This window comes from Brienomyrus brachyistius, chromosome 16 (assembly GCF_023856365.1).
Source record: "Brienomyrus brachyistius isolate T26 chromosome 16, BBRACH_0.4, whole genome shotgun sequence".
Taxonomy (NCBI): Eukaryota; Metazoa; Chordata; class Actinopteri; order Osteoglossiformes; family Mormyridae; genus Brienomyrus; species Brienomyrus brachyistius.
This window is the reverse complement of record NC_064548.1, coordinates 18,873,347-18,888,726: the sequence shown is the minus strand read 5'-3', so window position 1 is coordinate 18,888,726 and position 15,380 is coordinate 18,873,347. Positions and strand designations below refer to the sequence as shown.

Here is a 15,380-nt window from a genome sequence, read left to right as displayed (position 1 = left end):
TTTAACATGCCATTGGGCATGAACAGTCGGTTAGCTTATACACTAAAGCAGACAGTAATTCAGATACCGCAAGCTAACAATCCTTTCAAAAGAATTCGAAGAGTTAATGGCTCATCCTGTCACAGTTCACGACTAGTGTGGATGGCCCACTGGAGAAAACAGCCAGAGATGGAATGACTCGGGTTCTAATCCCAGCACGCGGAAGATCTGAGCTCTGCTTCTGTACGACAGTATAGAGCTCAGTGGGGCATGTGATGCAGAGAGCCAGCAGATAAGCAAGTGGTAGTCTGAAGCACCTATCAGCTTACCACTGCAGTGCCTGTCAGGAGGTTCGGCCCTGGGGCCGTGTGCATTCCGAGGGGCCGTGCCGGGGTGCCTGGGCAGGAGCTGGGCCAACAGCATGAGGCTTTGCCATGGTTTGGTCCAAGATGCCGAGCAAGAGACCAGCTGAACCGCTAAAGGTTCAGTAAGAGAATCCGTCTGATCACACCTAGACAAGCAGACTCCCTGACCAACAGCTTGTGACGGAGAACAAAATAACAAACAGCAAATTAATGTAATAAAACTAACACTTTACTTGAGGGGACACAAGTAACAAATATAACAAATCATGAACAAATATAGCAATTGCATGAAATACATGAACCATCATTATTGATTAATAATCAGTATGGAACAAACACTTAGATTAATACATTAAGTAAGAGTGTACTACTACATCATTTGCATCCACACCACCACCCTATACAGGGTTGTGGGGGTCCAGAGCATATCCTGAAGGCCATGACTGCAAGGCAGGGAACAACACAGAATGGGGTGCCAACCTACTGCCGGGAAAACTCACACACCATTCATACACACAGACAATTTGGTAACAACAATTAACCTCACCACTGTGTTACCTCTCTTCAAGATAAAATTTTACCAATAAAACATAAATAATGGGTATACCATATAAGAATATACATAGGCTTATATAATTAAATAAAAGAGTTGAAATCGAATCTTACAGACAATGACAAACCCTGTTTTCCAGCTTACATTATATTTAATACACTCTTAACATTCACACATGAGCAAACATCTGTGGCATTTGTCTGCACCAGAGTCGCTGGCTTCGTGGAGAAGCACATCTTCCAGGTAGAGAGCGCCTTCTTATTTAAAGTAATATCAATGTGTCATTAGCAGAGCTTCTTCTCTGTCGGGTTTCGAAGCGGCAGTTGTCGTTCTTCCCAAGAACGATATTATTATACTAAATGACTCCCGGTATCCAGAATTATTCTCTGGCATCCGAGATTGAGTTGGTATGCCTTCAGTCTGGCCCAACATACAGACCCGGGGATGGGGGTGTAATGTCATTAGCCACCGGCAACCTGCGGATCCTCAGCCCCCTGCTCCCTGCCATGTGTATCCTGTGGGGGCGGGTAAGGGGCACTGCGATCCACCCAGCTTTAACAGATCGAGATACTCGCGATGCTGGGAAAATCAGAGATGGGGTTTTCGGGGAGCCCAGGTATCTGCCTACTCTGTGTCTACATGTATACGCTCGGTCACTTCCTGTGCTATCCAGCCACTTCGGTACCTGACCAATCACCAGTCAGTAAACGTCAAAGTATTTAGGCACTCTTGCATGCTCTTGGAAATATAACAATTTGTAATTATAAATGTCAAAATGAGAAGAGAAAATGAGAAACATTTCTTGTCCTATTTATAACAAAAGCAAGGTTTTCGGGCACATTGCATGTGAGATTTACAATACATGAATCATTTTAGGGAACTTCATATCTACAAGGGACCTTAACAATTAACCGTGTGCTGATTTAATAGCAATAACCAGCACTAGCTCTCCTGCGGCAACTAATGACTTATTCATACAGCTAGAACAATGTGGTCGGATTCGTAAGTTTTAAACACATGGTATAATAAACAAATTAGCTGCCATACAAACTTTTGCATGGTGCACAACCAGTGAACATGCTGACACATATCAAACAGGGCAGGCCATGCAAGGGCCAATCAATGCAACAAGCTCAGCATCTGTGTGACCACTGCAACAAGCTCAGCAAATTTATTACGAGCAAAATGAGTCAGGTCAATACACGCAAGGTATCGAACGAAATGCCTCAACAGTGACATCAAAGCCTAATTAGATTTTCCTCCCCTCAACGAAGGATCTGTGCAGTATCAGTTATGACAAATAAAAACATGATTAAATTAAGGAATTGACATTCTTGCTGGAATTTACAAATTAATCACTATAGACAACTGTACGTATACTGTAAGTATGCTCTATGTATCCTTGTTCTTGAAGAGATATTTAATATGTATAAAATGTTATAAAACAAGAATGATTTTGTATCAAGGCAACGCCATTTATGGAAATTAGAAGTATATTGTTATTCAACTCTGTTACTGTAATTTTGTTATAGGACACTGTCATCGTAACCAGGATACAGAGTCATTAAACGTTGTGTGTATCACAGGTCAGATCAATACTCCACTCACCCCTATCTTCAATTTTCAAGACGCCACGCATTCGCCGTTCCATAATACTCGCTAAGCTCTTTGTGTCCATTTTCTGTTTAACAGAACCTCACTCTGACTATGACACTGCACTTGTTCTTTAAAATACCACATAGCTGGGAGACCCCACCTTCCATCCACAAGTGGATCATTCTATAAATACATAGGAAAACACGATGTCATTAAAGTCCCTAAAATGTCTCTCACGCTGACTGACATACCAGGCCCTACCACGCCAAGGTTGTGCTAAAGTAGGTGTGAAGTACATGCCTGAAGCTACCCTCACTGTTCACAGCATTCTGCAAACAGTGAAACCAATAATAATGCATTTACAGCCAATGCAGGCTACAGGTTTTTATGAATAATATCTTGAGGTGAAGTGCTGGTTATTCCAGACACAACGATTGGTTACAGTTCCAGGCCCAGAAGTCCACTGAACACCTCTTTGGAATTACATTAAATGTGAAAATATAGATAGAAAAAAAGACCCTCCCCCCCCCCCCCCCACCAATTACCTTTCTCCGAAATACCCAGTGTGCCGTTAATCGCCACACAGCCATTATGTTGAAGAGAATGGATTTTGTACTGGAGCGAGGATATGTGGACAGGGCAAGCTGTACATCCGACGTGAGAGGAAAGGAGAAGGGAAGTGAAGTGAGATCTCCGAAGGTCAGCAGAAAGTGTTGACAAAGCTGCGTGCGTTTGGGACAAAAAAAACGGAACGCTACCAACAAAAAGAAGTCGTCAGCGTTAATAGATGAATGGGGGACTGCGGAGCTAATCATTTTCGCTTTAATCACAATAAGCCACTATTGTTCCACTATCTGGGAACGTTGACCAGCATATTGTCACCGAGAACGAGGACGCCGTGGCAATGCTTTACTGCACTGCACCAAAAATGTATATGCTATCGCATTCCAGTGCAACCGGCAGCCAGCACTGCGAGCTGAAAGCCACACAGGATGTGAATCCACATGCCATATAAGCCAGGCACGCCCCCCCCCCCCCCAGCTCCAGCTGTAAGGTCTCCATCTCCACCTTTCCATAAAAGCTGTTACAGGATGTTCCTATAACATAGCCATGCTGTTCGTCATCTTGTGTGCCACACTGCAGTCTGCACACAGCTCATGGATACAGCCAAACGACCAGTCCAGTGATCTCCGTCAGTGCACAGAGACCTCCAGTGAACTCCCTCTGGCTCTCCGAAGTCGCCAAGGGCCGTGGAACAGAGAGGACGCCAGTGGGCCGCTAATGTCATAACCGGGCTGCATATCTTCCTGTGCCATGCCGTTATCGTGAAATATTAAGGACCCTTCTGCAGGCAGCCCATCTCCTAATGGCACCTAACAGGACCATCATAAGGAAATTCAAAGGAATTCAATTTCCTGGTGGGTCCAGATCTTTGAACACAGGCAGTTACTTGAAGGTTAAGATGTATCCATCCAGTAGCTCTTCTTTGGCTTACTTTTCAATGTAGATGTCAATAATAATCAGGAACTTCATGAAACTCATTACATCAACAGGAAAAATGGGCTTTCCATCCGTTCATCTTCACTAAATGCTTAAGGTTGGTTTTGATCAGTACAAGGCATAAACAGGTACATCCTGGACTGGTCACCGGTCCGTTATAGGATAATCATACAATAAGAGTGATTTAGGGTCTCCAGAGTAACATGGCACTTTGGACTGTGAGAGAAACGTCGGGAGAACATTCAGTCTTCTGCCTGAAACCCATAGATCTGCAGGTATAAGCTACGGCTACCTGCTAAGCCACCTTTCCATTTATCCATCCATTCTCTAATTTTCCAGACTGCTTACAAAAACAGAGCACACTGTTCGTTAACAGAAATTCAGTACATCTATCCATCTTCTAACTGCAAGTCCTGGTGAGGGTCTCAGTGGGCTTTAACCCTATCCCATGCGGCACAAGGCTGACATACAACCCAGATGAGATGCCAATTCATTGCAGGGCACTCACGAACTATGGGACAGTAGGAAGACAGCCACACATACATGGGAAGAACATTCATGTCACACACACACACACACAGACCTGTAAGCAAATCTTTGTGGGGACCGCTCATTCACTTCTATGGGGAAAATGCTAATGCTAATTATGACACCCTTAACCCCTACCCGGCCCTAACCATACCCAGAAGTAACAAAATAAAATACAAGAGTTCTTGCATTTTTAGTTTTTTGATTGCAGTCACAGATTTTTAGAAAATAAGAGTTTTCCCTTATGGGGACCAGGAAACCGATCCCCTTAAGGTAAAAAAAACAGGGATTCATCACGTTGTGATGAAAAGAAAGGTATATCTGGACCAAACACACACACACACACACACACACACACCCAGAAAGTGTGAGGCCACAGAGCAGCCCACTAAGTCACTGTTGTGATACAGTACATCCATCCATCCATTTTCCAAACCGCTTATCCTACTGGGTCGCGGGGGGTCCGGAGCCTATCCCGGAAGCAATGGGCGCAAGGCAGGGAACAACCCAGGATGGGGGGGGCAGCCCATCGTAGGGCACACTCACACACCATTCACTCTCACACGTACTGTACGGGCAATTTAGCAACTCCAATTAGCCTCAGCATGTTTTTGGACTGTAGGGGGAAACCGGAGTACCCGGAGGAAACCCCACAACGACATGGGGAGAACATGCAAACTCCACACGCATGTGACCCAGGCGGAGACTCGAACCTGGGTCCCAGAGATGTGAGGCAACAGTGCTAACCACTGCACCACCATGCCGCCCCCTGATACAGTACAGTTTTAGTTAAATATAACAAATATTCCATCACATCTTCGAAAGCTAACACTAAATATCAGTCTACAGATTGAAAATCATAACGGTGCACTGAAACACTGACATGAAAACGCATCACAATGGACTGTTAACCTTTGGCTTTGCTAAAACACTTCCAAGGACATTCACAGTCCCATACAATCAGTGGCACCTGCATTCACAGACACCATATCCAATGTGTACACGCTGCGTCAGGATCAGCTTCAGCAGATCAAACTGAACTCAGACCTGAGACATTAAACCTCTACATGGCGTAACCTTGATCAGTTACATATTATTCCTGGGTATGTTAACATACTGCTTGGTATGATACAAAAAGGCTTTCGGAACACAAGTGTATCCCTTTAAGATACCCTCCCTTCTGCAGTTGGGCTTAAATTGACTATGCAGCAAAAGGGAACAAAGAAAAGGCGTATATAATATACCTGTCCCTATAAAATGTTTTCCTTGTATAGATACAGGGACTGGAAACATTGCTATTGGCTCTTTAATGTATAATAGTGAGTATGAAAAACATTGTAACCCATCAGTAACATGAAAGACTTTACTGACTGTTATTCTGTCTGTTGGGTCTGTATTGTTATGTCATGTTTTCATGTCGGTTACATATTAACCTGCTATTGAATCAACTAGTCTGAAGATTATATTTGAAATGCTGATTAACAATAACTGTGAAAACTATCCCTTAATTCGGTTTTTTGAGTGCAAGTGCTTTCTGGCTGCAGCGCACGCCGCTGCTCAGTCATGCTGAAGCTGCGAATGCAGCGCGATCCACAAGAGTTGAACTCTGTGGATTTTAATAGCAAGGAGAAATGTGTTTATTTTCTTCGCAGGAGCTGCCGGCACTCACTGCCACAAGGAGGCCAAGTCTCCCCGGAGCCGAAGCCCTCGGAGCGTCCAGACAGGAGTCTCTCCTCTTCTGCTGTAAGTTCGCCGGCGTAGTCTGTTCAGCTGAGGGCCGCTCTGGGTTCTGCAGAATCTCCCTTAATTGCCTGTGATTTGACTTACACCAGCACTTCCTACTGTTTGATACAAAACAAAAACACCTCAACAGTGAAACTATTTGCGCTCGCTGTGTCAGCTAGCAGCCCCTGTCAGACTGAAATTAGAAGGTCTGTGTGATTTTTTTCTATTTTTTACCTGCACTTTATCCTGCAACTCTTACATGCTCTCGATTGGTATTTGTATCGCATTTTGAACATGCTGAGGTGTCATTGTTTCACTTTTGCCTGCACTGTCGCCCCAAAGCCGATTAAACAATAGATATCTGTATGTGGGATATAAAATTCCCCAACTCCTTTGCCGTATAATTAAATACTGTATGTTTTGTTTCACTATTAAACTAAAAAGAACAAAATGACTAAACACCCAACTGTACTCTGGCGTCCGCGGTTCGAAGTCACAACAAAGGAGGATCAACTCAAGGATCAGTTATGACAAGCCTCTATATACTTCGAGCAGCTTGATAATTGCGTCAGAATAAAAAAAAAAAAAAAACACAGATCTCCAAAGCAGATATTACACTGCGCATAATCAACGCTTGATTTTAATTTAGGTGCCACAAATAATTAAGAGCTGTCTCAGTAATTACAATGCCTACAGAACACAGGTTCAGGAGTCGATTAAAGACATGTCAGTTTCACATTGGAATGCCAGCCTTTCATGAAAAGGTAAAAAAGATTTCACAAGGACCTTAATGATGTACGATTAAGTCATTAGAACAGAAGGTAATTATTTACCCTGACTGATTCGTAACATTACTGATTCCTGAGTTCAATAAAAAAAAAAATGAAACACAGTCAAAGATAGGTCACGGTGCAGGGAATTCACGGGCAAGAGAAAGGTTACTCCTGGTTACTCCAGATCTAAATATTCATGTGAGTAACTCAGAGTAGTATCAGTAGCTCAAGCTTCGAAACACAGTGTAGCGCAACACACAACTGCTCATTTTCTATACCGGACAGGTGTCAATATTTTAAGATGCACATGAGCACAGCCACAGAAGTAAGGACAAACACAGAGGTACACTCTGCATTGATCAAAGACACACCACGGTACTGACATTAATGCCGACAAACAGACATTTCTCACTCTTGGTTTGATAAGAGGATACTTATTATGGATGGTGCAGCCGGAATAGCACATTTATGCAGAACATGAATTGTATGTATTTATTTATTTTCCCAATGAATTCGCTGCCACAGTACAGAGAGAGCCTGGGTTCAGGTGAGAAAAAATTCATAATTCATTCCCACAGTTTGGCAATTCCTGCATGCGGTTTTACAGTCCATACCCACGGTTCAGCGATCTGTGCACAATTTTGCAATCAGTTCCCTACTCGTTGTGCTACTAGCATTAGTGCTACAACATAAAGTAATCGTAAAGCCCTGCAATGTTAAACTGTGACTCTGATGGAGACTACAGACACATGTGCATGAAACATACATGGCACCTATTATTCCGATTTTTAGCTTTGAGATCTGCTCACCTGGAAACTCAAAATTGTCTTCACTTTATTTGAGGCTTTATAACTGGACTTGGAAGTCCCAAAGGATACAAGGCTTGTCCAACAGCCCGGGAAGCCAACGTTAACCTGGTGGGTACGGACTGTGTAACGTTAACCTGGTGGGTACGGATTGTGAAACAAGGCATTCTCCGTAGGCCGCAGTCCAACAGGTCACACAGCATCAAGCCGCCCCAACGAGAAACTGGCAGCAATCTACAGCATTATAAGGAGTTCGCACGGTAAAGTTTGAAAAGTACAGCAGATGGCATTTTGCTCAATTTGGCTAGGATTTCCTCCACATATTTTCATACTTTTTGTAATTTAATACGACTTAGGGTTTTTACTTGAAAATAAGATCAGTTTCACGGCAGTCGTCTGTTTCGGATTAGAAATATAAACATTGCAATTGTTATTGCTGTAAGCTAAACCACCTATAGTGCTGCCTTTGCAACTACATATGCAGCTGCAGAAATAGCACGTTTCAGCTGTACTGCCCTCCTCTGTTGACATCAGTCGCCTTGTTCAACGACCATCATCTCTTCTCACATGAACAAAATGTTCCATGTATTTAAGCAAAGAAAATCTTCACATCTTTACATTAAAGAAAAGCTCACAGGTAGCTACGAAAGAGCAGTTCTAAAGGAGTTCAGGGTGAACACAACACTGAAATGAAATGGACATAAGTATCTGAAAAGCAATATTATGTCAATTTTGGCGACATCAGCGAAATGAATCACAGGGTTGCTGGGATCCCTCTGAAACTGAGCAGGACCGAGCGCGGAAAGCCCATAGCAAACTTCCGACAAGCCTTCATTTAATTTTAATCCATCAGCTACAGGTGAACAGGTGCTGAAGTTGTAGGGTCGGCGTCCCACCTACAACCTCCTTAGTCTGTTTTATATCTCACTGAATCCCCTGCGAAAGCCAGTGGTGGATGGACAGAATCTGCTAGACACTAAGTCAGGAATACAACCACGGAGTCAATGAGTGAGTTATAATTGTATTATTATAATATCGAAATACTAAAACAGTAAGAGAGCAACGTATTTAGCTGTAAAAGCCAATTACGAAATACTCCATAACTTTCGCGGCCATGCAGCAATAAATATTGGCAGTAGAATGATTGATCACCGAGAGGTTGATGCCTTTCTACTTGGCACCATCGGAGGAAATCTCTCCAAGTCACTTTCTCAAATTTCTGCCCTACGCGAGCTGCCCTGGTCAACTGCAAGCAAAGCGACTGTGAAGTGGAAGCATCAAGTGCAGTTGGCAAGTAGGGGGGGCCACACGATTTCTCAGAAAGGCACCTGATGACCCAACATCAATACCCAACCCGAATGGCAGTAAATCCCACCAGCAATGGTCCAACATCTGACAGAAAACCATGCTAGAAGAGCAGAGGCTACGCGAGCACCAAAGTGCAGGACCAACTTCATGTCAGTACTAGAGATGGCACCGATCCACCATTGGGCCGATACCGGCAAAAAAATCAGGACCATATATCAGGGTGGCGGGGGAGTATGAAACCGATCCGATTTTCCGTCAGATGTCTAGCCTGAAAAAGGCGACAGTTTTTGTAGCCTTAGCATGTCATTCCGTAAACATAAGTGAATGTCAATGACAGCTAGTTCTTCAGCAATGCATGTGCGTCGGAGCTGTGACATTGGAATTACAGGACTTTACGCTGAAGGAAGAAAAAAGCAAAACCGCAGAGTGAAATGTGTGTGAGGCTGATGCGGATTTGAACAGTAAAATTTATGTCTTCAGACTTGTATTCTTTCTAAAGTTTAATAACAGACTGCACAATTTTCACTTTAGGAAGTATTTCTGTTCAGTTGTGTTGAAGTTGCCACTGATTAAAACATAGAATCAGACCTGTGTAGATCCTACTGGCTGTTTATTTCATCTTGTACAAGATCATTGTATTTTCCTATCCTTATCGTGCTCAAACACTAAATGCAGACAGTTTGCCAGGTTAATTGAAATATATTAATACAAATATCTCATTTAATGCTCAGTAGTTGATAAAAGGGGGCGACATGGTGGTGCAGTAGTTAGCACTGTAGCCTCACACCTCTGGGACCCGGGTTCGAGACTCCGCCTGGGTCACAGGTGTGTGGAGTTTGCATGTTCTCCCCATGTCGTCGTGGGGTTTCCTCCGGGTACTCCGGTTTCCCCCCACAGTCCAAAGACATGCTGAGGCTAATTGGAGTTGCTAAATGGCCCGTAGAAGTGCATGTGTGTGTGAATGGTGTGTGAGTGTGCCCTGCAATGGGCTGGCCCCCCATCCTGGGTTATTCCCTGCCTCGTGCCTATTGCTTCCGGGATAGGCTCCAGACCCCCCGCAACCCAATAGGATAAGCAGTTGGGAAAATGGATGGATGGATGGATAGTTGATAAAGGCTAAAATATTTTGGATTGGTATTGGTATCTGCAAATAATAAAAATTTTAATATCGTTATTGGGATCAAACCAGAAAAAAAAATATTAAATCCCTCTCTAATTAATACCTTTGATTGCCCAATGAGATGTTGGGCAAGCTGTTATGCACATACTTTTGGCCATATAGCATATTATGTAAAGCAGCTCTTTAGCCAAGACAGATCCTCATCTCCAGTTCATATGTGTTGGAATATGCTGTCATTTAGCGCCGTTTGCAATAAAATTTTATAACTAAGACCTTTGGCTGAAAAAGTACAGAAAAAATTACATATACCTATACAAGTCTATTCTAGACAAAACAGACAGTAACCCAAAGCTTGATCCCTGCCCCAGCTCTGTGTGCGTGGACTTTGCATGTTCATCCTGTGTTTGTATGGCTTTCCACATGCTACTTTCTGTCCCCAGTCTATAAACATATAGTTAGGCGATTCGGTGTCTCCGAATCGCCCATAGCGTGTGACTAGGTGCGAACGTGTCCGCTGACGGATGGCATCCAGTCCAGGCTGCTCCCCAGCCTTGTAGCCTGCACTTCCGGGCATAGGCACCAGGCTCAATGCCAATCTTGTGCTGAATAAAGCATTTAATGTACAATGGAAGGATGGATGGGTGGCATGATTTAAAAGCTAACCGCATAATTTAAACATAATCAAAAGTTAAGGATTGAAAGCCTAATTCAAACATTTACAGAAAGGGACATTAACTGATCGTTTATCAAAAACAGCATCTGTGTATATACTCAAGCGATTTCAGTCCAGGCACTACAGACGCCCTGTTCCACTCTATTCCTGTCCCTCTCATTATTACATCCTCGCTTGATTACACATACTACAGCTGAATACTCTGCACTGGCAATAAATTAAGTAAATTACAATCATTTTCAAACCTGTGCATTTTGTACAGGCGGGATTTTCACAGTGGTGCTTCTAAGATGTATTACTTCGGCAACAGCCCTGACATTTACTCAGAGGTCAGAGCCACATAAAGAAGCTCTTTTATCTGCAGGAGGTAGCCGCTAAGAGTGTCAGCTATTTCATAAACCGCATCCGAAATACCAGGCGAGCCAAAAACGCAAACGTTCGTCTTTCCTTTTTTTCCACGATGGCAATCTGCTGTTTTATTCCGGTGGATCCTCACAAGAAAATAAATAAAGAATTAAACGGAACGATGTTAAAGAGAATGTTTCAGTTGTTAGGTATATGGTGCTTTTCGACAGAGATACTAAGGGAACAGAGCCGTCGTCGTCAGTCACAAGCCATCTGAAAATGCCCCGGGGGAATAAGAGCAGAACAAATGGTGGCAGATTAGTCACCTTTCATTTCAGCCAGTGAAGCTTGATTGATCTCACGGGACAGTGTAGTGAAGAGACAGGGAAACAGGAAGCTATTTCACGAGACCTGGGGCCTTCATTACAATCTACACTCTCAGACCTACGCATCGAGTTTGTTTCAGCTGTTTGCATATTCCTGACCAAACACATACCTCCTATTGTGTTAATTATTGACAATGCTATTATGCATGTTAAAAAATAAGCATTTGAGGATGGATGGATGGATGGAACATTTCCTGCACACCCAGACACGCATGTTTTAATGACACCTGTCAAATCCACACTCCACAAAAGCCCCTTCAAGGTACGGCATCCGTTTGACAAGTAGATGTAATTTTCACCCACACAGGTGTAATTTTAACCCCGCGGCCTGGTCCCTATCTCTGCAAACAACAGTCATTCACTCCTGACCTCTATTTCCAAATAAGTTCCGAAAATGCCTTAGGCCAAACTCTGCACTGTTAGCATTTACAAAACACAGCATTCGTTACCGCTATCTTAAATCCAACTGACATTCAGTACAGTCTAAACCGAGTAGAACTGATTTTCAATTCATCATAAAACAGGGAGCAGAGACTCACAAGTTAGCTTATCATTTACAGTAGATGCATATACAAACGTGGGAGTTCGTCCTTGGGACAGAAGGTTTTATTTATTAATAACGTAAGGGTCCCTCCAATAGGCTCAAACCTTCACCTGGTCAACCTGCCTAATTTTTTGGCGGTTGTAAAAAGGATATTATTTACCGAAACATTTTAGTTTAAATTTCATTTCAGGGTACATCCAGTGTAGCAAAAGTAACAATTCAACCCAATTTTAAGCGCAGTCGTAGACAAAATTGAAAATGGAGGTTGAACTAATGCAATGTTTTCTAATGCTACTCTTTTTGTAGCAAAGCCTCTTCATTTGTATGTTATACCTAGCAATTAAACTTTCGGGTTAAAATAACAACTCACACTTGAGAAATTACAAAACCACAGCTGGCTTCAGCAACACTGATTATATGTTACACTTATGCTATAGTTAAAAATTATCCAACAAGTACACCAGTACATCTCAATTCACAGTGTAATTTACCTTTAATTTGGTTATACACAGTTTTTTGTTTGTAAGGGACTGGGGAAAAATGTTTCTCCATAAAATTTACATTGTGTATTAAGTAAGTATTAAATAGCTTAACAGCACTATCAGGTGCATAGCAGGTTTTTAAAACATGCCATCATCCCAAACTTTCATATTACCATTGAGAAACCTTCGACAAGTCCAGTGTGTATCAGAAGACAGGCGTTTCTAACAAGCTGGACAGGCACATTTTATTTGATTCAGCTTAGAGTTGCTTCTTGATGCTAAGCCCAGAGACTAAAATTTATTATTTTTTTAAAAACCAGAGACATCCCATTACTCCCGCGAATCGACGGCAGCTCCGCGATACCCACGAATGATGCGCAATGTCCCAGAAATCTGTCGTTCTTCCATTTTAATGTCCAGACATTATATATGGCATATAATTTTCTGGATGGTATGTCGAACTGCTATTACCAGATAAAATTTGCCGAGCAAGGGATGAGGGGTAATTTCGAACCTGTACACTCCTAGCCGCCGCCCATCCCTCAGCTGTCCCGGAAATCAGGTGTGATGTCTGAAACTGTACTTAAGTCTTAGCCAGTTGAATGTGTTAATAAATAATTCTTAACTAGGTGCTTCTAAAATAAAAAATAAAAATATTTTTTAGGATCAAGATATATACTACTAGGGGCGGCATGGTGGTGCAGTGGTTAGCACTGTCGCCTCACACCTCTGGGACCCGGGTTCGAGTCTCCGCCTGGGTCACATGTGTGCGGAGTTTGCATGTTCTCCCCGTGTCGTCGTGGGGTTTCCTCCGGGTACTCCGGTTTCCCCCCACAGTCCAAAAACATGCTGAGGCTAATTGGAGTTGCTGAATTGCCCGTAGGTGTGCATGTGTGAGTGAATGGTGTGTGAGTGTGCCCTGCGATGGGCTGGCCCCCCATCCTGGGTTGTTCCCTGCCTCGTGCCCATTGATTCCGGGATAGGCTCCGGACCCCCCGCGACCCAATAGGATAAGCGGTTTGGAAAATGGATGGATGGATGGATATATACTACTGTATGGTTGCAGAAAATTATTATTTTGGTAAGTGATTAATAATGTGATCGTGTGATCAACTAATAGATGAGCTGGGCCAAAACACAGTATTTAAAGAAAACTGCAAATGCTTTATTTTACAAAAATATGAAGAGTTTTTATTACAAACTGGCTTGAATAAACATTACAGAGTGTAGAACAACTCTGTTCAAAGTGAAAAAGTGGCATAGAAACAACTCAGACTCACATTCTCCGCCATATTTAACTTGCTAACAATTGTACCTTATACAGTATTTTGACGTAACAGTATTTTCAAAATTAATGCTACTCCAGCATTTTGAAATCTTGGTGATAAAATTCACCAAATGGGGCTGAAGCATGGGGGCGTGGTGGGGTCCCAACTTTCAATATACTGAGGTCCCAAGATCTCAAAATACCACGATATACCATATTACCGTGATATAGCCAAACCTAGTAACAACTTTAACATTCTTCATAAAACTTTACCCATTTCAGCTTTTTGGACACTGCTTGTCTGCAATGCATCTGTCCTCTGCTGATCTACTGGGTAATCATTGCTGTACATCAGCATGACTGTCTGCAGCCATGGACAAATGTAGCACGTATGCACACAAGAGTCTGCATATCGCTTTTATTGTCACATCACCAGAACGAGTGAACTAGTGAGTGAAAGTTTTGGGTCATGACTTTCCTGTCAGCCGTGCAGTACATTTTATAAACGCAAACTATACATAAATCAATTGTACAATATTATGCATTCTACATATGCACAAAAATTATTGACAATGTTATCGATTAGTTGTTTCAGGCCTAACCAATGTCAATTTGTACTGGTTCATTTAGGGTTAAAAATCTACAAAATTAAAATGAAACAACTTTCATCCACCTGCCCACCTTAAAAAAACCCACTTACCCAGTACAGTTCGCTACAAGCCTGGAGCTAAATCCAGAAGCACAGAGAACAAGGCAGGGACCCTCAGCTAGGTGTAGATATCTTTTATGAATTAGCCTAAATTAACGTCTCTCTATACTGTACCTTTCCATCTTTAGTAGTTCTGCCATTTAAGTCGGTATTTCATGACATTAATTAATGTCGGGGTTCAAACACAATCGACCATAACCAGTGGGACCAGGATTAAGAAAGTCTGATACTGACCATTCAGCCCGCCGGGCGATAGCCCAGCAAGAGCTGACTAAAGCCTACGTTAATTCGTGGGTTTGCATCCTACAGAAATAAACCTCAGCATGTATGGCTGACCCTCATTCTCACTGCAGTTACCCTTGTAGGAGAGCAGTCCTGAGTGCTGGGATCTCTGTTTTTCTGTTTGTACAGCATTCTCCCAGTAGGAAGCATTACACTGCCAGACACAACATTAACTTTCACTTCTAAATACACATATTTACTGGACAATCCCAGCTGCAAGGTTCCAGCCTTTAAATGAGACGCAGAACTTCATAAGGCACAACCACGTTAAAATCTTCATGAACGACTTCTTTCCAACACTTGAATTTCAACAAATTGAAAAGTATCAAAATGTATTGCAGAGATCCAAGTTATTTTTAGTAGACCTGCAATTTCAAATACTTTTCTTTTTCTTCAACGGAAACATTTGAATGTATTATTTTTGAAAAGATCCACATAT

The 15,380-nt window shown here is 42.5% G+C and overlaps 1 protein-coding gene across 4 annotated transcripts in view; it reads right to left on the bottom strand.

Annotated features, from left to right (window-relative positions):
- The window catches only part of LOC125709692 (fibroblast growth factor 14-like), a 108,644-nt gene that overhangs the window by 84,664 nt on the left and 8,600 nt on the right, over positions 1–15,380 (bottom strand). Inside the window, exon 1 of one of the 4 annotated variants that reach the window (XM_048978376.1) lies at positions 2,506–2,629. The exons of 2 other annotated variants lie outside the window; for them this stretch is intronic. In XM_048978376.1, the coding sequence (XP_048834333.1) occupies positions 2,506–2,575 (70 nt within the window). In that variant the 5' untranslated portion in view covers positions 2,576–2,629. One more of the 4 variants, XM_048978375.1, reaches the window with a different exon arrangement.